General features: G+C 63.2%; 3 protein-coding genes and 1 long non-coding RNA gene across 5 annotated transcripts; 2 read left to right on the forward strand and 2 right to left on the reverse strand.

Annotated features, from left to right (window-relative positions):
• Positions 1-26: 26 nt before the first annotated feature.
• Positions 27-5,048, forward strand: LOC142026065 (serine protease 27-like). 2 transcript variants are annotated; one of them, XR_012648763.1, is made up of 4 exons: positions 27-894; positions 1,770-1,939; positions 3,324-4,602; positions 4,706-5,048. XR_012648763.1 is itself a non-coding variant. In XM_075018884.1 (3 exons), exons 1-3 carry the CDS (start codon positions 135-137, stop codon positions 3,615-3,617), a joined length of 1,224 nt encoding a protein of 407 aa, XP_074874985.1. In that variant the 5' UTR covers positions 27-134; the 3' UTR covers positions 3,618-5,048. The 2 variants fall into 2 exon arrangements, 1 of the variants encoding a protein (XP_074874985.1); XM_075018884.1 differs by having other exon boundaries at positions 3,324-5,048.
• Positions 5,049-5,996: 948 nt separating this feature from the next.
• On the reverse strand, positions 5,997-6,797 carry LOC142026084 (uncharacterized). The gene is made up of 3 exons (XR_012648771.1): positions 6,685-6,797; positions 6,408-6,557; positions 5,997-6,138 (listed from the first exon to the last, which is right to left on the reverse strand). It is a non-coding gene; the product is annotated as an uncharacterized LOC142026084 (long non-coding RNA).
• A 751-nt stretch (positions 6,798-7,548) lies between these two features.
• PKMYT1 (protein kinase, membrane associated tyrosine/threonine 1) lies at positions 7,549-13,911 on the forward strand (the record flags this gene model as incomplete). The annotated part of the gene is made up of 6 exons (XM_075018901.1): positions 7,549-7,577; positions 8,733-8,829; positions 11,006-11,588; positions 12,807-12,979; positions 13,430-13,608; positions 13,796-13,911. Coding segments are annotated over 6 exons (1,134 nt in total), but the record flags the coding sequence as incomplete, so codon positions are not given.
• A 163-nt stretch (positions 13,912-14,074) lies between these two features.
• LOC142026015 (uncharacterized) lies at positions 14,075-21,626 on the reverse strand. Its single transcript, XM_075018765.1, has 12 exons — positions 21,603-21,626; positions 19,349-19,453; positions 18,628-18,655; positions 18,132-18,499; positions 17,453-17,528; positions 17,176-17,228; positions 16,988-17,060; positions 16,836-16,891; positions 16,554-16,607; positions 15,802-15,855; positions 15,636-15,684; positions 14,075-14,965 (listed from the first exon to the last, which is right to left on the reverse strand). The coding sequence occupies exons 2-11, from the start codon at positions 19,446-19,448 to the stop codon at positions 15,641-15,643; spliced, it is 906 nt and encodes a 301-aa protein (XP_074874866.1). The 5' UTR covers positions 19,449-19,453; positions 21,603-21,626; the 3' UTR covers positions 14,075-14,965; positions 15,636-15,640.
• Positions 21,627-21,782: the final 156 nt, after the last annotated feature.

The following is a 21,782-nucleotide window of genomic DNA, read 5'->3' on the forward strand; positions in this document are numbered from 1 at the left end:
CCAACGGTGGCCAAGGGGCCACCAAGGAGGAATGCGGGGGCTCAAGAGTGGCCAAGGGGGAGTGTGGGCCCCCAACGGTGGCCAAGGGCCCCCAACGGTGGCCAACGGCGGCCAAGGGGACCTAACGGTGGCCAATGGTGGCGAAGAGCACCCAACGGTGGCCAAGGGCACCCAACGGTGGCCGACGGCGGCCAAGAGCACCCAACGGTGGCCAAGGGCACCCAACGGTGGCCAACGGTGGCCAAGGGCCCCCAACGGTGGCCAACGGTGGCCAAGGGGACCTAACGGTGGCCAATGGTGGCCAAGAGCACCCAACGGTGGCCAAGGGCCCCCAACGGTGGCCGATGGCGGCCAAGAGCACCCAACGGTGGCCAAGGGCCCCCAACGGTGGCCAACAGCAGCCAAGAGCACCCAACGGTGCCAACGGCGGCCAAGGGCACCCAACGGTGCCAACGGTGGCCAAGAGCACCCAACGGTGGCCAAGGGCCCCCAACGGTGGCCAACAGCAGCCAAGAGCACCCAACGGTGCCAACGGTGGCCAAGGGCACCCAACGGTAGCCAACGGCGGCCAACGGTGGCCAAGGGTGACTCACGGCCGCGTCTCCCCGTCGCTTTTCCGCAGGAGCCGGGACCCCCAGGCCTACGCGGTGCTGCTGGGGGTCCAAGACCTGTCGGGGCCGCCGGGGCCCGGCGCCGCCGTGCCGTTGAGCCGGCTCCTCCCCCACCCCAGCTACGCCGGCGAGGCCACCAGCGGCGACATCGCCTTGGCCGAGCTGGCCCGGCCAATCGCCTTCTCCGACGCCGTCCTGCCCGTCTGCTTGCCCGCCCCCACCCTCCGCTTCCCTCCCGGCACGCGGTGCGTCGCCACCGGCTGGGGGGACATCCAGGAAGGAGGTGAGACGGCGCGCCGCGGTTCGGGGGCGTGAGGGGAAACGGCCGAGGGGATCCAATGGGGGTCGAGGAGAACCAACGGGGACCCAACCACGGCCAAGGGGACCCAATGAGGGTCGAGAGGAGCCAATGGGGAGCCAACCATGGTCAACGGGACCCAACCACGGCCAAGGGGAACACAGTGGGGACCCAACAAGGGTCAAGGGGACCCAACCGGGGTCAAGGGGACCCAACGGGGGTCAAGGGGACCCAATGAGGACCCAACCACGGCCAAGGGGACCCAATGGGGGTCAAAAGAACCCAACGGGGACCCAACCACGGTCAACGGGACCCAACCACGGCCAAGGGCGCCCAATGGGGGTCAAGGGGACCCAACTGGGACCCAACCACGGTCAACGGGACCCAACCGTGGCCAAGGGGACCCAACGGGGGTCAAGGGGACCCAATGGGGGTCAAGGGGACCCAACGGGGACCCAACCATGGCCAAGGGGGCACAACGGGGGTCAAGAGGAGCCAATGGGGAGCCAACCATGGCCAACGGGCACCCAACCACGGCCAAGGGGACCCAATGGGGGTCAAGGGGACCCAACCACGGCCAACGGGACCCAACTACGGCCAACGGGACCCAACCGGGACCCAACCACGGCCAACGGGACCCAACCGGGACCCAACCACGGCCAACGGGACCCAACGGGGGTCAAGGGGACCCAACGGGGGTCAAGGGCACCCAACGGGCACCCAACCACGGCCAACGGGACCCAACGGCGTCAAGGGGACCCAAGGGTGAACCCCAGCCCCCCCCCCCGCGGTGGGACCAGGGAAGGGGCGAGAGACCCCGCCCGGCCCCTCCCGGCGCCAACGTCCCCCTTGTGCCGCAGAGGACCTCCCGTCGCCGCGGCGCCTCCAGAAGCTGGAGGTGCCCATCATGGCGCAAAGCACCTGCCGGCGCCTCTACGGCATCGACATGGGCCGGGCGCTGCCGCCGCGGCGTATCCGGGACGACATGATGTGCGCCGGCTACGCCGAGGGCATGAAGGACACCTGTAAGGTGAGGGGAGGGGAGGGCGCGGCCCGGCGCCGCCGCCGGCGCGGCCCCAACCCGTGACGGTGACGCCAAACCCTTCCGGCGACACCAAACCCCTTCCGGCAACACCCAACCCGTTCAGGTGACACCCAACTCTTCCAATGATGCCAAACCCATTCCGGTGACACCCAACCTCTTTGGTGACACCCAAACCGTTGCGGTGACGCCAAACCCCTTCTGGTGATACCCAACCCGTTCCGGCGACACCCAACCCTTCCAATGACGCCAAACCCTTCCCAATGACGCCCAACCCTTCCCGATGACACCCAACCCATTCTGGTGACACCCAACCCTTCCGGCGACACTCAACCCCTTCCGGTGACACCCAACTCTTCTGGTGAAACCCAACCCGTTCCGGTGATGCCCAACCCTTCCAATGACGCCCAACCCCTTCAGGCGACGCCCAACCCTTCCAATGACGCCCAACCCTTCCAATGATGCCCAACTCCTTCCGGCTACACCCAACCCTTCCGATGATGCCCAACCCATTTCGGTGATGCCCAACCCTTCCAATGACACCAAACACATTCTGGTGACACCCAACCTCTTCCGGTGACACCCAACCTGTTACGGTGACGCCCAACCCTTCTGGCAACACCCAACCCTTCCAACGACACCCAACCCTTCCAACGACACCCAACTCCTTCAGGTGACACCCAACCCTTCCATTGACACCCAACCCATGCTGGTAACACCCAACCCTTCCAATGACACCCAACCCCTTCTGATGACGCCCAACCCATTTCGATGACGCCCAACCCTTCCAATGACACCCAACTCCTTCCGGCTACACCCAACCCTTCCAGTGACACCCAACCCCTTCCAATGACACCCAACCCATTTCGATGACACCTAACCCTTCCTGATGATGCCCAACTCCTTCCGGCTACACCCAACCCTTCCAATGATGCCCAACCCTTCCGATGACGCCCAACCCATTTCGATGACACCCAACCCTTCCAATGACACCCAACCCATTTCGATGATGCCCAACCCTTCCAATGACACCAAACGCATTCTGGTGACGCCCAACCCTTCCGGCAACACCCAACCCTTCCGATGACGCCCAACCCCTTCCAATGACACCCAACCTTTCCAATGACGCCCAACCCTTCCGATGACGCCCAACCCTTTTCGATGATGCCCAACTCCTTCTGGCTACACCCAACCCTTCCGATGACGCCCAACCCTTCCAATGACGCCCAACCCTTCCAATGACGCCCAACCCTTCCGATGACGCCCAACCCTTCCGATGACGCCCAACCCCTTCCGATGACGCCCAACCCTTCCGATGACGCCCAACCCCTTCCGGCGACACCCAATCCCCCCCCCTTCTTGTTCCCGGCAGGGCGATTCGGGCGGCCCCCTGGTGTGCCCCGCCGACGGGCGTTGGGTCTTGGCCGGCATCGTCAGCTGGGGCGAAGGCTGCGCCGTCCCCAACCGCCCCGGCGTCTACACGCGGGTCAGCTCCTACGCCGCCTGGATCTCCCCCCGCGCCCCCGGCGTCGCCTTCGTCCACCCCAAAACCGCCGGCGACCCCCGCGGCAACGCCAACGCCGCCAACGCCCCCCGCCCGCCCCTCGGCCTCCTCGCCCTCGGCCTCCTCATCGTCACCGGCGGCGGCGGCTTCGCGGCGCTCTGAGGTCGTGGGTTTTTTTTGGGGGGGGGGCGGCTGAGGAGTCTATAGGGGACCCCGAAAAACACGCGGGGAGCCCAAAAACCCACGTGGGGATGACAAAAACCCTATAGGGGACCCCAAAAACCCTGTAGGGGACCCCAAAAACCACGTGGGGATGATAAAAAACCTATAGGAGGCCCCAAAAGTCTATAGGGGACCCCAAAAACCCTATAGGGGACCCCAAAAACCACGTGGGGATGATAAAAAACCCTGTAGGGGACCCAGAAACCCTATAGGGGACCCCCCAAAACCCAATAGGGGACCCCAAAAACCACGTGGGGAGCTCCAAATCCCCGTGGGGACGACAAAAACCCTATAGGGGACCCCAAAAACCACGTGGGGATGATAAAAAACCTATAGGAGACCCCCCCAAACCCTATAGGAGTCCCCAAAAACTACGTGGGGAGCCCCAAATCCCGTGGGGACGACAAAAACCCTATAGGGGATCCAAAAACCCTATAGGGGACCCCAAAAACCCTATAGGGGATGATGAAAAAACCTATAGGAGACCCCAAAAGTCTATAGGGGACCCCAAAAGCCCTATAGGGGACCCCAAAAACCACATGAGGATGATAAAAAACCCTGTAGGGGACCCAAAAACCCTATAGGGGACCCCCCAAAACCCAATAGGAGACCCCAAAAACCACGTGGGGAGCCCCAAATCCCCGTGGGGATGACAAAAACCCTATAGGGGACCCAAAAACCCTATAGGGGACCCCAAAAACCCTATAGGGGACCCCAAAAACCACGTGGGGATGATAAAAAACCTATAGGAGGCCCCAAAAGTCTATAGGGGACCCCAAAAACCCTATAGGGGACCCCAAAAACCACGTGGGGATGATAAAAAACCTATAGGAGACCCCAAAAGTCTATAGGGGACCCCAAAAGCCCTATAGGGGACCCCAAAAACCACGTGGGGATGATAAAAAACCTATAGGAGACCCCAAAAGTCTATAGGGGACCCCAAAAGCCCTATAGGGGACCCCAAAAACCACGTGGGGATGATAAAAAACCTATAGGAGGCCCCAAAAGTCTATAGGGGACCCCAAAAGCCCTATAGGGGACCCCAAAAACCACGTGGGGATGATAAAAAACCCTGTAGGGGACCCAAAAACCCTATAGGGGACCCCCCAAAACCCTATAGGGGACCCCAAAAACCACGTGGGGAGCCCCAAATCCCCGTGGGGACGACAAAAACCCTATAGGGGACCCCAAAAACCACGTGGGGGATGATAAAAAACCTATAGGAGACCCCAAAAGTCTATAGGGGACCCCAAAAGCCCTATAGGGGACCTCAAAAGCCACGTGGGGATGATAAAAAACCCTGTAGGGGACCCAAAAACCCTATAGGGGATCCCCCAAAACCCAATAGGGGACCCCAAAAACCACGTGGGGAGCCCCAAATCCCCGTGGGGACGACAAAAACCCTATAGGGGACCCCCAAAACCACGTGGGGATGATAAAAAACCCTATAGGGGACCCCCCCAAACCCTATAGGAGTCCCCAAAAACTACGTGGGGAGCCCCAAATCCCGTGGGGACGACAAAAACCCTATAGGGGACCCCAAAAACCACGTGGGGATGATAAAAAACCTATAGGAGGCCCCAAAAGTCTATAGGGGACCCCAAAAACCCTATAGGGGACCCCAAAAACCACGTGGGGATGATAAAAAACCCTGTAGGGGACCCCCCAAAACCCAATAGGAGACCCCAAAATCCCCATGAGGACGACAAAAACCCTATAGGGGACCAAAAAAAATCTATAGGGGACCCCCCAAACCCTATAGGAGACCCCAAAGGTCTATAGGGGACCCCAAAATCCCCACAGGGATGACAAAAACCCTATAGGAGACCACGAAAAGTCTATAGGGGACTTCAAAATCCATGTGGGACCCCAGAATCCCCGTGGGGAGGACAAAAACCCTATACGGGACCAAAAAAACCTATAGGGGATCCCCCCCAAACCCCATAGAGGACCCCAAAATCCCCGTGGGGATGACAAAAACCCCATCGGGGACCCGAAAAGTCTATAGGGGACCCCAAAAAACACATGGGGAGCCCCAAATCCCCGTGGGGATGATAAAAACCCTGTAGGGGATCCAAAAAGTCTATAGGGGACCCCAAAATCCTCAGAGGGGCCCCCCAAAATCCCCGTGGGGATGACAAAAACCCTATAGGGGACCCCAAAACCCCTACAGGGGACCCCGCAAAACTCTATAGGGGACCCTTGAACCCTATAGGGCACCCCCAAAGCCTACAGGGGACCCCCAAAACCCCTATAGGCCACCCCAAAAAACACTATAGGGGACCCCAAAGCCTATAGGGGACCCCCAAAAATCTACAGGGGTCCCCCAAACCCCTTCAGGGCACCCCCCAAAAAAATACAGGGGATCCCCTAAACTCTACAGGGGACCCTTAAACCCTATAGGGCACCCCCAAAGCCTATAGGGGGACCCCAAAACCCCTATAGGGCACCCCAAAAAACACTATAGGGGACCCCCAAAGATCTACAGGGGACCCTAAAACCCCGTAGGGGACCCCCAAAGTCTATAGGGGATGCCAAAACCCTACAGGGGATCCCAAAAGTCTATAGGGGACCCCAAAGCCCCTCCAGGGGACCCAAGAAAACAATATAGGGGACCCCCAGAACTCTATAGGGGACCCTCAAACCCTATAGGGCACCCCCAAAGCCTATAGTGGACCCCCAAAAACACTATAGGGGAGCCAAAATCCCTATAGGGCACCCCCAAAAAACACTATAGGGGACCCCAAAAGTCTACATAGGACCCCCCCAAAACTCTATAGGGAACCCTTAAGCCCTATAGGGCACCCCCAGAGTCTATAGGGGACCCAAAACTCCTATCGGGGACCCCCCAAAACCCCTATAGGGGACCCCCCAAAACCCCTATAGGGGACCCCCGAAAATCTACAGGGGACCCCAAAAGCCTATAGGGGACCCAAAACCCCTATAGGGGACCCCCAAAAAACACTATAGGGGACCCAGAACCCCTATAGGGGACCCCAAAAAACACTATAGGGGACCCAAAACCCCTATAGGGGACCCCCGAAAATCTACAGGGGACCCCAAAAGCCTATAGGGGACCCAAAACCCCTATAGGGGACCCCAAAAAACACTATAGGGGACCCAAAACCCCTATAGGGGACCCCAAAAAACACTATAGGGGACCCCCCAAAACTCTATAGGGAACCCTTAAACCCTATAGGGCACCCCCAGAGTCTATAGGGGACCCAAAACTCCTACAGGGGACCCCCAAGCCCCTATAGGGCCCCCCCCCAAACCCCCTATAGGGCCCCCCCGACCCCTATCGTGACCCCTGACCCCTACAGGGACACACCCCCCCCAAATCTATAGGGGACCCCAAAATCTATAGGGGACCCCAACCCCCCCCCCGGGACCCCCAAACCCTGCGGGGAACCCCCCAAAAATCTATAGGGGACACCCCCCCCCCCGACCCCTATAGGGACCCCCCCTATCGCGACCCCCGGCCCCTATCGCGACCCGCGACCCCTCCCCCCCCCCCCGCCGCCGGGAAAACGGCGGGAAAATAAATTTAAAAAAAAAAAAAAAAATTAGAAAAAGTGGCGAATTTTGCGCGGTTTTATCCCAAAAAAACCCCGATTCGGCGCGGGGGAGGGGGGTGGGGCGCCGCGGGGGGTGCTGGGAGGAGGGGGCGGGGCTCGCTCCCCATTGGTTGCCGAGAGGGCGTGTGGGCGGGGAGAGGGGGGGGAAGGAGGGGGCGTGGCCTGTTGGGCGCGAGCTGGTGGCGGGAGCGGGAAACGGGGAGAGAGAGGGGAGACCCCCGACCCCCCTCCCCCCCCCACCACGTGTCACGTGACACCCCCCGCGTCACGTGACAGCGCCGCGACCCCACCCCCCCCCCACCGTCAGCTCGGGGTGGGGGAGGTGAGTGGGGAGGGGGGGAGGGGGGGGAAATTTGGGGGGGGGGATGTGGGGCTGCCCCACATCTATGGGGCGCTATGGGGCAGCCCCACATCTATGGGGCGGTGTGGGGGGATGTGGGGCGGTGTGGGGCTGCCCTAGATCCGTGGGGCGATGTGGGGCTGCCCCATATCTGTGGGGGGATGTGGGGCGGTGTGGGGCTGCCCTAGATCCGTGGGGCGATGTGGGGCTGCCCCGTATCGATGGGGGGATGTGGGGCTGCCCTAGATCCGTGGGGTGGGGTGGGGCTGCACTAGATCTGTGGGTCACTATGGGGCTGCCCTAGATCTATGGGGCGGTGTGGGGGGCTGTGGGGCTGCCCCGGATCCGTGGGGCGGTGTGGGTCACTATGGGGCTGCCCTAGATCCGTGGGGCAGCCCTATATCCGTGGGGTGGTGTGGGGTGCAATGGGGCAGCCCTAGATCCGTGGGTCGCTATGGGGCTGCCATAGATGTATGGGGCGATGTGGGGCTGCCCTAGATCCGTGGGGTGGTGTGGGGGGCTATGGGGCAGCCCTAAACCTATGGGGTGATGTGGGGCAGCCCTAAATCTGTGGGTCACTATGGGGCAGCCCTAGATCCATGGGGCGATGTGGGGCTGCCCTAGATCCGTGGGGTGGGGTGGGGGGCTATGGGGCAGCCCTAAACCTATGGGGTGATGTGGGGCAGCCCTAAATCTGTGGGTCACTATGGGGCAGCCCTAGATCCATGGGGCGATGTGGGGCTGCCCTAGATCCGTGGGGTGGGGTGGGCGGCTATGGGGCAGCCCTAGATCTATGGGTCACTATGGGGCTGCCCCACATCTATGGGGCGCTGTGGGTCAGACCGCGCCCCCCTCGCACTAACGCCTTCTTCTCCCCCCCCTTCTCCCGCCCCAGCCCCTCCCCCCTCCCCCCATGCCCCTCCCCCCCCGCCCCCCCTCCCCCACCCCCCTCCGCCCCCCTCCCCCACCCCGCCCCCCCCCCCGCAGCATCAGCCGCCTCTCGGGCCGCCCCCCTCCCCCCCCCTGGAGCCGGGGGCCCCACAGCGCGGGGGAGGGGGGAGGGGCGGAGGGGGGAGGGGCGGAGCCGGGCGGCGGCTCCCCTCCCCCCACCCCGCCCCCCGCCCCTCCCCCCCCCAGCCGCCTCTACGACCCCACCCGCCCCCAAAGTTTCTTCCGTCAGTGCTTCCAGGTCCTGGGGCGCCTGGGGAGGGGCTCCTTCGCCGAGGTCTACAAGGTACGGGGGGGGGGGGCTGACCCACACATCTGTGGGGCAGACCCACACGTCTGACCCACACATCCGGGGGGCAGACCCACACATCATTGGGGCTGTGTCATGAATCTGTGGGGGCTGACACACACATCTATGGGGCTGCCCCACACATCACTGGGGCTGAGCCACACTTCTGACCCACACATCTGTGGGGCAGACCCACACGTCTGACCCACACAGCCGTGGGGCTGACCCACATAGCTGGGGGGCTGACCCACACATCTATGGGGCAGACCCACATTTCATTGGGGCTGTGTCACACATCTGTGGGGCTGAACCACACGTCTATGGGGCTGTGTCATGCATCTATGGGGCAGACCCACACATCTGGGGGGCTGACACACATGTCTAGGGGGCAGAACCGCACATCCGTGGGACAGACCCACACACGTGACCCACACATCCGTGGGGCTGACCCACATATCTGGGGGGCAGACCCACACATCATTGGGGCAGACCCACACATCATTGGGGCTGTGTCACACATCCGTGGGGCAGACCCACACATCCATGGGGCAGACCCACACATCTCTGGGCCTTTCCCACCCATCGCTGAGGCTGCATCACACATCTGTGGGGCCGATCCACACATCCGTGGCTCTGCCCCACCCATCCCTGGCTCTGCCCCACACATCTATGGGTCCGCCCCACACATCTATGGGGCAGACCCACACATCTGTGGGGCTTTCCCACACATCACCGGCGCTGCGACACATCTCCGTGTCTTTTCCACCCACCTACGGGACTGCGTCACACATCTCCGCGTCTGCCCCACACATCTATGGGTCCGCCCCACATGTCTATGGGGCAGACCCACAGATCTATGAGGCGGACCCACACATCTGTGGGGCTGCGTCACCCATCGTTGGGGCTGTGTCACGCATCTGTGGGGCTGACACATCCGTGGAGCAGACCCACATCTCTGTGGGGCTACCCCACACATCTATGGGTCTGACCCACACATCTATGGGGCAGACCCACACATCTGTGGGGCTTTCCCACACATCACCGGCGCTGCGTCACACATCTCCGTGTCTTTTCCACCCACCTACGGGACTGCGTCACACATCTCCGCGTCTGCCCCACACATCTATGGGTCCGCCCCACATGTCTATGGGGCAGACCCACACATCTGTGGGGCTGCGTCACCCATCGTTGGGGCTGTGTCACGCATCTGTGGGGCTGACACATCCGTGGAGCAGACCCACATCTCTGTGGGGCTGCCCCCCACATCTATGGGGCAGACCCACACATCTGTGGGGCTGCGTCACCCATCGTTGGGGCTGTGTCACGCATCTGTGGGGCTGACACATCCGTGGAGCAGACCCACATCTCTGTGGGGCTACCCCACACATCTGTGGGTCTGACCCACACATCTATGGGGCAGACCCACACATCTGTGGGGCTTTCCCACACATCACCGGCGCTGCGTCACACATCTCCGTGTCTTTTCCACCCACCTACGGGACTGCGTCACACATCTCCGCGTCTGCCCCACACATCTATGGGACTGACCCACACATCTATGGGGCAGACCCACACATCTGTGGGGCTGCGTCACCCATCGTTGGGGCTGTGTCACGCATCTGTGGGGCTGACACATCCGTGGAGCAGACCCACATCTCTGTGGGGCTACCCCACACATCTATGGGTCTGACCCACACATCTATGGGGCAGACCCACACATCTGTGGGGCTTTCCCACACATCACCGGCGCTGCGTCACACATCTCCGTGTCTTTTCCACCCACCTACGGGACTGCGTCACACATCTCCGCGTCTGCCCCACACATCTATGGGACTGACCCACACATCTATGGGGCAGACCCACACATCTGTGGGGCTGCGTCACCCATCGTTGGGGCTGTGTCACGCATCTGTGGGGCTGACACATCCGTGGAGCAGACCCACATCTCTGTGGGGCTACCCCACACATCTATGGGTCTGACCCACACATCTATGGGGCAGACCCACACATCTGTGGGGCTTTCCCACACATCACCGGCGCTGCGTCACACATCTCCGTGTCTTTTCCACCCACCTACGGGACTGCGTCACACATCTCCGCGTCTGCCCCACACATCCGTGGGTCCGCCCCCCACATCTATGGGTCCGCCCCACACCTCCCCTCCCTCCCCCAGGTCCGCAGCCGCGACGACGGCCGCCTCTACGCCATCAAGCGCACCCGACGCCCCTTCCGCGGCCCCCGCCACCGCCGCCGCGCCCTCGCCGAAGCCGCCCGCCACCGCCGCGTGGGCCAGCACCCCCACTGCCTCCCCCTCCTGTGGGGCTGGGAGGAAGGCGGCCATCTTTACCTCCAGACCCACATCTGCCCCGCCGGCAACTTACGGCAAATCTGGGGCGACCGGGCGGTCCCCGAATGGCGCCTCTGGGGTTACTTGTGGGACCTTCTCCTCGCCCTCCGCCACCTCCACGCCCGCCCCCTCGCCCACCTCGACCTCAAACCCGACAACGTCCTCCTGGCGCCCGGCGGGTGCCGCTTGATCGATTTCGGCGTTTCGGCGGCGCCGGGCGACCAATCGGAGGGGGGCGACGCCCGCTACGCCGCCCCCGAGGTTTTGGAGGGGTCGCCGGGGCCCCCCGCCGATATTTTTAGCTTGGCCTTGAGCCTGGTGGAGTTGGGCGCCGGGCGGCGGCTGCCGGGCGGCGGCCGGGAGTGGGAGGAGTTGCGGCGCGGGGGGCTGCCCCACGGCGTGGCGGCAGGTAAGGGGGCTGGGGCTGTAGGGCGGGGCGGGCGGGGCGGGGGGGGGGTTCAACCCACGCCCCTCTTCGTCTTCGTCTTCTTCGTCTTCTCCGTTTTCTTCTCCTTCGTCTTCGTCTTCTTTGTCTTCTTCATCTTCTTCGTCTTCTTCTTCGTCATCTTCGTCTTCGTCTTCTTTGTCTTCTTCATCTTCTTCATCTTCTTTGTCTTCGTCATCTTCTTCGTCTTCATCTTCTTCGTCTTCTCTGTCTTCATCTTCTTCTTCGTCTTTGTTGTCTTGTCTTCTTCCTCTTCTTCGTCTTCTGTCTTCTTCGTCTTCTTCTTCCTCTTCATCTTCTTCTTCATCTTCTTCTTCTTTGTCTTCTTCATCTTCTTCTTTGTCTTCTTCTTCATCTTCTTCTTCTTCCTCTTCTTCTTCATCTTCATCTTCGTCTTCTTCGTATTCTTCATCTTCGTCTTCTTCTTCTTCTTCCTCTTCTTGTTCTCCGTCTTCGTCTTCTTCTTCTTCCTCTTCTTCTTCTTCATCTTCTTCTTCTTTGTCTTCTTCATCTTCTTCTTCCTCTTCTTCTTCTTCTTCGTCTTCTTCTTCATCTTCTTCTTCGTCTTCATCTTCTTCGTCTTCTTCTTCTTTGTCTTCTTCATCTTCGTCTTCTTCCTCTTCTTCGTCTTCTTCTTCATCTTCTTCTTCGTCTTCATCTTCTTCGTCTTCTTCTTCTTCTTCGTCTTCTTCATCTTCATCTTCTTCTTCCTCTTCTTCGTCTTCGTCTTCCTCTTCTTCGTCTTCTTCTTCTTCGTCTTCTTCTTCATCTTCTTCTTCGTCTTCATCTTCTTCGTCTTCTTCTTCTTTGTCTTCTTCATCTTCGTCTTCTTCTTCCTCTTCTTCGTCTTTGTCTTCGTCTTCTTCGTCTTCTTCTTCTTCGTCTTCTTCTTCTTTGTCTTCTTCATCTTCGTCTTCTTCCTCTTCTTCGTCTTCGTCTTCTTCGTCTTCTTCTTCTTCATCTTCTTCTTCATCTTCTTCTTCGTCTTCATCTTCTTCGTCTTCTTCTTCTTTGTCTTCTTCATCTTCGTCTTCTTCTTCCTCTTCTTTGTCTTTGTCTTCGTCTTCTTCTTCTTCGTCTTCTTCTTCGTCTTCTTCATCTTCCTCTTTGTCTTCTTCTTTGTCTTCTTCATCTTCTTCGTCTTCTTCATCTTCTTCATCTTCTTCTCCCCCCACCCCGAAGGGTTCTCACCCGCATTACGAGAAGTTCTGGGCGCCATGTTGGAACGCGACCCACGGCGGCGACCCACGGCGGAGGAGCTGTTGACTTGGGGGGTGGTGAGGAGAGCCGGACGGTGGAGGGTCTTCACCCGCCTGGCGGACGAAGGCTTGAGGCGCCTGGACGCTTGGTGGAAGGTCAGGGGCGCGGCGCGACCCACGGCGCGCGACCCACGGCGTGCGACCCACGGCGCGCGACCCACAGCGCAATATCCCATCCCCATCCCGCGATCCCTGCCCCACGGTGCATCCTCTCCCCACTTTTCCCATCCCCATGGATGCCGGCTCACCCTTACGGTGGCTATGGGGCACGCGCTATGGGGCCCAGCCCCACGGCACGACCCACGGCGCGACCCACAGTACAATATCCCATCCCCATCCCGCGATCCCTGCCCCACGGCGCATCCTCTCCCCCCTTTTTCCCATCCCCATGGATGCCGACTCGCCCTATGACACCTATGGGGCACACGCTATGGGGCCCAGCCCCACGGCGCGACCCACGGCGCGACCCACGGCGCAATATCCCATCCCCATCCTCGATCCCTGCCCCACGGCGCATCCTCTCCCCCCTTTTTCCCACCCCCCCAGGAATGCCGCCTCGCCCTACGACGCCTATGGGGCACGCTATGGGGCCCGGCCCCATGGCTGCGCCGCCCCGTCACCCCCCCCAGCTCCCCGCTGCCGCCCACCTTCACCCCCACCACCAGCGAGGAAGAGGAGGACGACGAAGAATCCGCCGCCGCTCCGTGGGCCTACCGCTACCGGAGGTACGCCGTGGGGCAGCGCCGTGGGGCAGCGCCCCGCCGTGACCCCCCCCAACCCCCTTTTTTTATCATATCTCCCCCCCAAGGACCACCCCATAGGGGGGTCCCGCAGTAGGTGAGCTCTGCCCCATGGCAACGCTCTGCCCCATAGCGCTCTGCCCCACGGCTGACCCCCAACTCTGCCCCACAGATCGCCCAGCCCCATGGCCAGCTTGCGCCGGACCCTCACCTTCGACGACGAGCCCGACCCCCCCTCAAAATAAAGACCCCCCCTTTTTTTGGGGGGGGAGCAGCACCAACCCCGCCCCCCTGCTTGGTTATGGGTCCGGGCCCCACATCTGCCCCCTAAGTGCCCCCCCCAAAAAAATCCAGGGGGCACAGGCGTCCGAGCCCCACATCTGCCCCCTAAGTTGCCCCCCCCCAAGTAATGGGGTGGCAAGTGGCATCCAGCCCCACATCCCCCTGCCCCACATATTTCCCCACACACACACGCTGCCGGCCCCACAAGTGCCCCCCCCTCAGCCCCACGGCGTGGACACGGTCCGGGTTTGGGGGTTCGGCTTTATTCATCGGTGGGGGGGGATCTGTGGGGCAATCTGTGGGTCCCATGGGGCGATCTATGGGTCCCATGGGGGTGATCTGTGGGTCCCATGGGGAAATCTGTGGGGCAATCTATGGGTCCCATGGGGATCTATGGGTCCTGAGGGGGATCTATGGGTCCCATGGGTCGATCTGTGGGTCCTGGGGGGGAATCTATGGGTCCCGTGGGGTAGTTTGTGGGTCCCGTGGGGCGATCTGTGGGTCCCATCGAGCAATCTGTGGGTCCCATGGGGCAATCTGTGGGGCAATCTGTGGGTCCTGGGGGGGGATCTGTGGGCCCCGTGGGGAATCTATGGGTCCCAGGGAGAATCTATGGGTCCCGTGGGGCAATCTGTGGGTCCCATGGGGCAATTTGTGGGTCCCGTGGGGCAATCTATGGGTCCTGGGGGGGCGATCTGTGGGTCCCATGGGGCAATCTGTGGAGCAATCTGTGGGTCCCATGAGGAATCTATGGGTCCTGCGGGGCAATTTGTGGGTCCCATGGGGCAATCTGTGGGTCCCATGGGGATCTATGGGTCCCAGGAGGAATCTGTGGGTCCCGTGGGGCGATCTGTGGGGCAATCTATGGGTCCTGGGGGGAATCTATGGGTCCCGTGGGGATCTGTGGGGCAATCTGTGGGTCCCGTGGGGAATCTGTGGGTCCCGTGGGGCAGCGGCCCCTTCTCAGGCTGCGTCAGCGTTTTTGGGGACACACAATAAATTAGGGGGGGGCGGGGGGTGGGGGATGGGCGGCTCCGCCCCCCGGCCGGCGTCGAAGGGCCTGTGGGAGAGAGGGGGGGTCAGTGGGGGCTTTGGGGTGAAAAAGGGGGATTTTGGGGCAAAGGGGAAGTTTGGGGTGAAAAATGGTGATTTTGGGGGTGAAGGGGAGGGTTTTGGGGTAAAAAATGGGGATTTTTGGGGGGTGAAGGGAAAATTTGGGGTGAAAAAGGGGTGTTCGGGGCAAAAGGGAAAAGTTTGGGGTGAAAAATTGAGGGTTTGGGGGTGAGGGGAGGTTTTGGGGTGAAAAATGGGGATTTTGGGGGTGAAGGGGGAAAGTTTGGGGTAAAAATAGAGGTTTTAGGGTGTGAGGGGAGCTTTTGGGGTGAAAAATGGGGATTTTGGGGCAAAGGGAAAGTTTGGGGTGAAAAATAGAGGTTTTTGGGGGTGAGGGGAGGTTTTGGGGTGAAAAAATGGGGATTTTGGGGGGCGACGGGTCAGGTTTTTGGGGTGAAAAATGGGGATTTTGGGGTGAAGGGAAAGCTTGGGTTGAAAAATGGGGATTTTGGGGGTGAAGGGAGAAAGTTTGGGGTGAAAAATTGAGGGTTTTGGGGGTGAGGGGAGGTTTTGGGGTGAAAAATGGGGATTTGGGGGTCGGGGGGTCGGGTTGGGGGGTGGGAAAATGGGGGCGGGGTCACAGTTTTGGGGTGAAAACGGGGGGTTTTGGGGGCGACCTGGGTCAGAGGTTCTCGTAGTCGGGGCCGTTGTCCTCGCTCTCGCTGGCTGTGGGGCGGAGGGGGCGGGGCCCCGAGATGTGGGCGGGGCCCCGAAGTTGGGGGGCGGGGCCCCCCCCCAAATTTGGGGGGACCCCAAAAAAATCCCGCCCCGCCCCCAACTCACCGTCCCGGGGGGTGGAGCCGGTCGGGGGGACGTTGATGTACTCGAGGCTGTCGGCTGCGGGGGAGAGGCAGGTTGTGGGGCGATCTATGGGGCAGAGCTATGGGGCAGGGTGTGGGGCAGGACTGTGGGGCAGAGCTATGGGGCAGGGATATGGGGCAGTCTATGGGGCAGAGTGTGGGGCAGGGTGTGGGGCAGGATATGGGGCAGGGTGTGGGGCAGAGAGTGTGGGGCAGAGTGTGGGGCAGGGCTATGGGGCAGAGATGTGGGGCAGGGCTATGGGTCAATCTATGGGGCAGGGTGTGGGGCAGGTTATGGGGCAGGATATGGGGCAGGTTATGGGGCAGGGTGTGGGGTAGAGAGTGTGGGGCAGGGTGTGGGGCAGTCTATGGGGCAGGGTGTGGGGCAGGGTGTGGGTCAATCTATGGGGCAGAGATGTGGGGCGGGGTGTGGGGCAGTTTATGGGTCACTCTATGGGGCAGAGCTATGGGGCGGGGATATGGGGCAGGCTGTGGAGTAGGACTGTGGGGCAGCTTATGGGCAGGGTGTGGGGCAGGGCTATAGGGCAGGTCTATGGGGCAGAGTGTGGGGCAAGCTGTGGGGCACGACTATGGGGCAGGCTGTGGGGTGTAGCTATGGGGCAGGGCTGTGGGGCAGGTTATGGGGCAGAGATGGGGCGGGGCTATGGGTCAGTCTATGGGGCAGGGTGTGGGTCAATCTATGGGTCAGTCTATGGGTCAGTCCGTGGGTCTCACCCAGGGATCTCCGGGCGCCCTCGGGGACGTTCTCGTACTCCTCGCTCGGCGCCGCTGTGGGTCACGGGTGGGGGTGGGGGGTCACGAGGGGTCACAGAGGGGTCACGGGGTCACGAGCGGTCACGGGGTCACGGGGGGTTACGGGGGGGTCACAGGAGGACATTGGGGGACGACGACACACATTTGGGGGGGGGAGGGGGCCCACGCGCAAACACAAGGTGGGGGAGGGGCGGGGGGTGGGGGGTGGGGGAGGGGCGGGGTGGGGGGAGGGGCGGTCCCCACCCTCGTGTCGCCCCTCCCCGCGTGGGGGGGTCCCGTCCTGATCCGGGAGCACCTCGCTGGGGGGAGAGAGAGAGGGGGGGGGAGGGGTCGGTGTGGGGGGAGGGGCGTGACACCCCTCCCCCCACCCCACCCCAAACGCTGACGTCACGCACACGTAGCCGGTGGCGTAGGGCTCGTTGCTGTAGTCGTCGTCGCCCTCGGGGGGCGGGGGGGGGTCGCGGGGACCTAAAAAATAAAAATAAATTTAAAAAATAATAAAAAAAAGTGGGTGGGGGAGGGGTGGGGGTGACGTAAGAGGGTGGGGGAGGGGTGGGTTTTGGGGGGAGGGGTCGTCACTCACCGGTTTCGGGGCGGGCGGTGGAGACGCGGCGGCTCTGGGGGGGGTGGGGGGAGCTGGGGGGGGAGGGGCGGGGAGGGGGGGGGAGGGGCGACGTGGGGACCCAGGCTGAGGGGTGGGGGAGGGGCGGGGGGGCCCCTCCGGGGCCCCCCCGCCCCTCCCCCACCCCTCAGCCTGGGGTCGCCCCCCGTCGCCCCTCCCCCATGGTCCGTTCCACCCCCCCGTCCCCCACCCCACCGCCCCTCCCCCCACCCCCCCTCGCCCCTCCCCCATCACCCACGGGAGCTGCAGGACGGTCTCGGCCGGGGGCCCCCACGGGGGGAGGGGCTGCGGGTGGTGGGGGGGCTGCGAGGGGCCTGGGGGGGGAGAGAGAGTGGGGGGGGGTCACGATGTGGGGCGGGGGGCGAGGGGTCACGCCGTGGGGCTGGGAGACACGATGTGGGTCTGGGGGACGCGCCGTGGGGCAAGGGGGACACGCTGTGGGTCATGCCATGGGGGCTGAGGACACGCCGTGGGGCAGGGGACAGGGAGACACGCCGTGGGGCTGGGGGACACGATGTGGGGCTGGGGATGCCATGGGGCTGGGGACGAGGGGTCATGCCGTGGGGCTGGGGGACACTATGTGGGGCTGAGGACACGCCGTGGGGCTGGGGGACACACTGTGGGGCGGGGGACATGATGTGGGTCTGGGACACGCCATGGGGCTGAGGACACGCCGTGGGGCAGGGGACAGGGAGACACGCCGTGGGGCTGGGAGACGCGCTGTGGGTCTAGGACATGCCGTGGGTCCGGAACATGCCATGGGGCTGGGGAACACGCCGTGGGGCAGGGGACAAGGCGGTCACAATGTGGGGCTGAGGACACGCTGTGGGGCTGGGGGACGCGATGTGGGGCTGGGGGTCACGCCGTGGGGCAGGGGACAAGGGGTCACGCCGTGGGGCTGGGGCTGGGACTGACACGTGGGGCCACGACCACCGTGGGGCAGAACGAGGCCGCCATGGGGCAGAACCGCCGTGGGGCAGAGACGCTGTGGGGCAGAAGTGCCGTGGGGCAGAAGCGCCATGGGGCAGAAGCGCCGTGGGGCAGAAGCACCATGGGGCAGAACCGCTGTGGGGCAGAAGCGCTGTGGGGCAGAACTGCCGTGGGGCAGAGACGCTGTGGGGCAGAAGCGCCATGGGGCAGAGACGCTGTGGGGCAGAGACGCTGTGGGGCAGAACCGCCGTGGGGCAGAGACACTGTGGGGCAGAGACGCCGTGGGGCAGAGCGCGACTCACATCTGGAGGGGGTGATCACTATGAACCTCGCGGGGGGGACGCAGGGGGGCGACCTGGGGGGGGACGACACACACATGGGGGGGGGGGGTCAGAGCCCCACATCTGTGGGGCAGAGAGGGGGAACCCAGAAATTTGGGCCCCACGGCTGCCCCACAAGTTCCCCCCCCCCCCAAACACTCACTTGTAGTTGTCCACCTCGGCGCCGTGGCCTGCGGGGGAAGGGGGGGGGGGGTGAGGACCCCCAAATCCTGACCCACAAGTGACCCCCCAGACACCCCCAGACCCTCAAATCCCCCCCCAGCCCCCCAAGTGTCCCCTCCAGACCCCCAAGTTCCCCTGGACCCCCAAGTGCCCCTCCAGCCCCCCAAGTGTCCCCCCCAACTCCCCCCCCCAGCCCCCCAAGTCCCCCTCCAGACCCCCCCATAGACCCCCCCCCAACTCCCCCCCAGCCCCCCAAGTCCCCTCCTCAGACCCCCAAGTGCCCCCCTGGGACCCCCAAGTGCCCCCCATAGACTCCCTAATTCCCCTCCCCAGCCCCCCAAGTGCCCCCCCCAGACCCCCAACTCATCCTCCAGACCCCCAAGTGCCCCCCTGGGACCCCCAATTCCCCTCCCAGACCCCCAAGTGCCCCCCTGGGACCCCCAAGTGCCCCCCATAGACCCCCCAATTCCCCTCCCCAGCCCCCCAACTCCCCCCCCCCGCCCCCCAAGTGCCCCCCCCAGACCCCCAACTCCCCCCCCCGCCCCCCAAGTGCCCCCCCCAGCCCCCCAAACTCCCCCTCCAGACCCCCAAGTGCCCCCCTGGGACCCCCAAGTCCCCTCCACAGACCCCCTCCCCAGCCCCCCAACTCCCCCCCCTCAGCCCCCCAAGTGCCCCCCCCCCCTCCCAGCCCCCCAACTCACCCCGGGGTCTCCGGCAGCGGGCGCAGAGGGCGGCCAACAGCAGCGCGGGGGGCAGGAGGGCCAGGCCCCACCACCCGCCGTGGGGCCAAGGAGCCTCCATGGGGCCTGGGGGGGGGGGGCGACGAGGAGGTTGGGGGGCAGCCGTGGGGCACAGAGGGGGTTTTTTTGGGGGGGGGACACACACACACGCCACCTTCCTCCTCCCTCCTCTTCCTCCTCGGCGCCCCACGGCCGCGCAGGTGCCGCGGGCGGTTGGCGCCCACGCGGGAGACGGTAACGGTAGAAAGGTGGGGGGGGTCCTGCCCCATAAGTTGGGGGGCCGGACCCACAAGTTGGGGGGCTAGACCCACAAGTTAGGGGGGCCCAGACCCACAGATCGGAAGCTTCCAGCCCCCCCCAAGTGCGGGCAGGGGTCCGAACGTTCGAAGCTCCAGGCCCCCCAAGTTGGCAGGAGTGGCATATCCGATCGCTCCCGACCCACAAGTTGGGGGTCAGACCCACAAGTTAGGGGGCTAGACCCACAGATCGGAAGCTTCCAGCCCCCCAAGTGTGGGCAGGGGTCTGTACGTTCGAAGCTCCAGCCCCACAAGTTGGTGGGAGCGACAAATCCGATCTCTCCTGCCCCGTAAGTTGGGGGTCAGACCCACAAGTTGGGGGGCTAGACCCACAGATTGGAAGCCTCCAGCCCCCCAAGTGTGTGTGTGGGGGGGGTTCATGCATTCAGAGCTCCTGCCCCACAAGTTGGGGGGGGGCTTGTGTGTCTAAGGCCTCGTGCCCCACAAGTTGGTGACACCCACACATCCCTTGGCGTCCTGCCCCCCAAGTTGGGGGCTCCAGCCCCACAAGTGAGGGCCCCACACATCCAGGGCCTCCTGCCCCCCAAGCTGGGGACCTGCACGTGCCGGCGCTCAGGACCACGCCGTGGGGCAGGGCCGCCATCCCGTTCCCCGTTCTCCCCTCCCCCCCGCCCCGGCCACCCTAACGAGCCGCGGGCCCCGCTATGGGGCAGGGGGCAGCGGAGGGCACCCAAGTGCCCCACAAGTGGGGGGGGCCCAGGCATCCCGCTGCCCCATAACTAATGGACCCAAGCATCCCGTCTGCCCCATAAGTAAGTAGAAAGCCCAAGCGTCCCACTGCCCCATAACTAAGGGACCCAAGCACCCCGCTGCCCCACAACCGGGGGTCCCACCCGCCCGTCTGCCCCACGGCTCGCCGTGGGTCAACGCATGTGGACCCAGGCACCCCTGCCCCATAACTAGGGGACTCAAGCGTCCCAGTGCCCCATAAGTAGAGGCCCCAAGCATCCCCCTGCCCCATAAGTAGGGGTCCCAGGCATCTGTCTGCCCCATAACTATGGACCCAGGCATCCCGTCTGCCCCATAAGTAGAGGACCCAAGCATCCTGCTGCCCCATAACTAGAGACCCCAAGCATCCCGCTGCCCCACGGCTCGCTGTGGGTCAACCCATGTGGACCCAGGCACCCCGCTGCCCCATAACTAGAGGGCCCAGGCATCCCGTCTGCCCCATAAGTAAGTAGAAAACCCAGCCTCCCGTCTGCCCCATAAGTAAGTAGAAAACCCAGCATCCCGCTGCCCCATAAGTAGAGGCCCCCAGCATCCCCCTGCCCCACAACCGGGGGTCCCAGCCGCCCGTCTGCCCCACGGCTCGCCATGGGTCAACACATGTGGACCCAAGCGTCCCGTCTGCCCCATAAGTAGAAGCCCCAAGCATCCCGCTGCCCCATAACTAGAGGACCCAGGCATCCCGTCTGCCCCATAAGTAAGTAGAAGCCCCAAGCATCCCGCTGCCCCATAAGTGGGGGTCCCAGGCGTCCATCTGCCCCCTAACTAATGGACCCGAGCATCCCGTCTGCCCCATAAGTAGAAAACCCAAGCGTCCCGCTGCCCCATAACTAGAGGACCCAGGCATCCCATCTGCCCCATAAGTAGAAGACTCAAGCATCCCCCTGCCCCATAACCGGGACACCCAGCATCCCGCTGCCCCATAAGTAGAGGCCCCAAGCATCCCCCTGCCCCATAAGTGGGGGTCCCAGGCATCCCGTCTGCCCCCTAAGTAAGTAGAAGACCCAACCATCCCGCCTGCCCCATAAGTAGAGTCCCCAAGCACCCCGCTGCCCCACAAGTGGGGGGGGGTCCCGTCCCTCCGCCCGCCCCACGGCTCGCCGTGGGTCGACCCCCGTGTCCGCCGCCGTCCGTCTGCCCCACATCACCCACCCCCCCATCCCGCCCCATACCTGCGCGACGTCCGGCGCTGTCACCTCCCGCGTCCCGAACCCCCCCCCCAAAAAAAAAAACCCGCCCCCCCCAGGAAGCTGCGGGCGCCGCCGTGGGGCAGGAAACGTGTGGGGCAGGAAATAATGTGTGGGGCAGGAAATGTGTGGGGCGGGGAGCGGGATGGAGAGCCGGCAGCCGGA

The sequence above is a fragment of the Buteo buteo genome, chromosome 31 (genome assembly GCF_964188355.1).
Source record: "Buteo buteo chromosome 31, bButBut1.hap1.1, whole genome shotgun sequence".
NCBI lineage: Eukaryota > Metazoa > Chordata > Aves > Accipitriformes > Accipitridae > Buteo > Buteo buteo.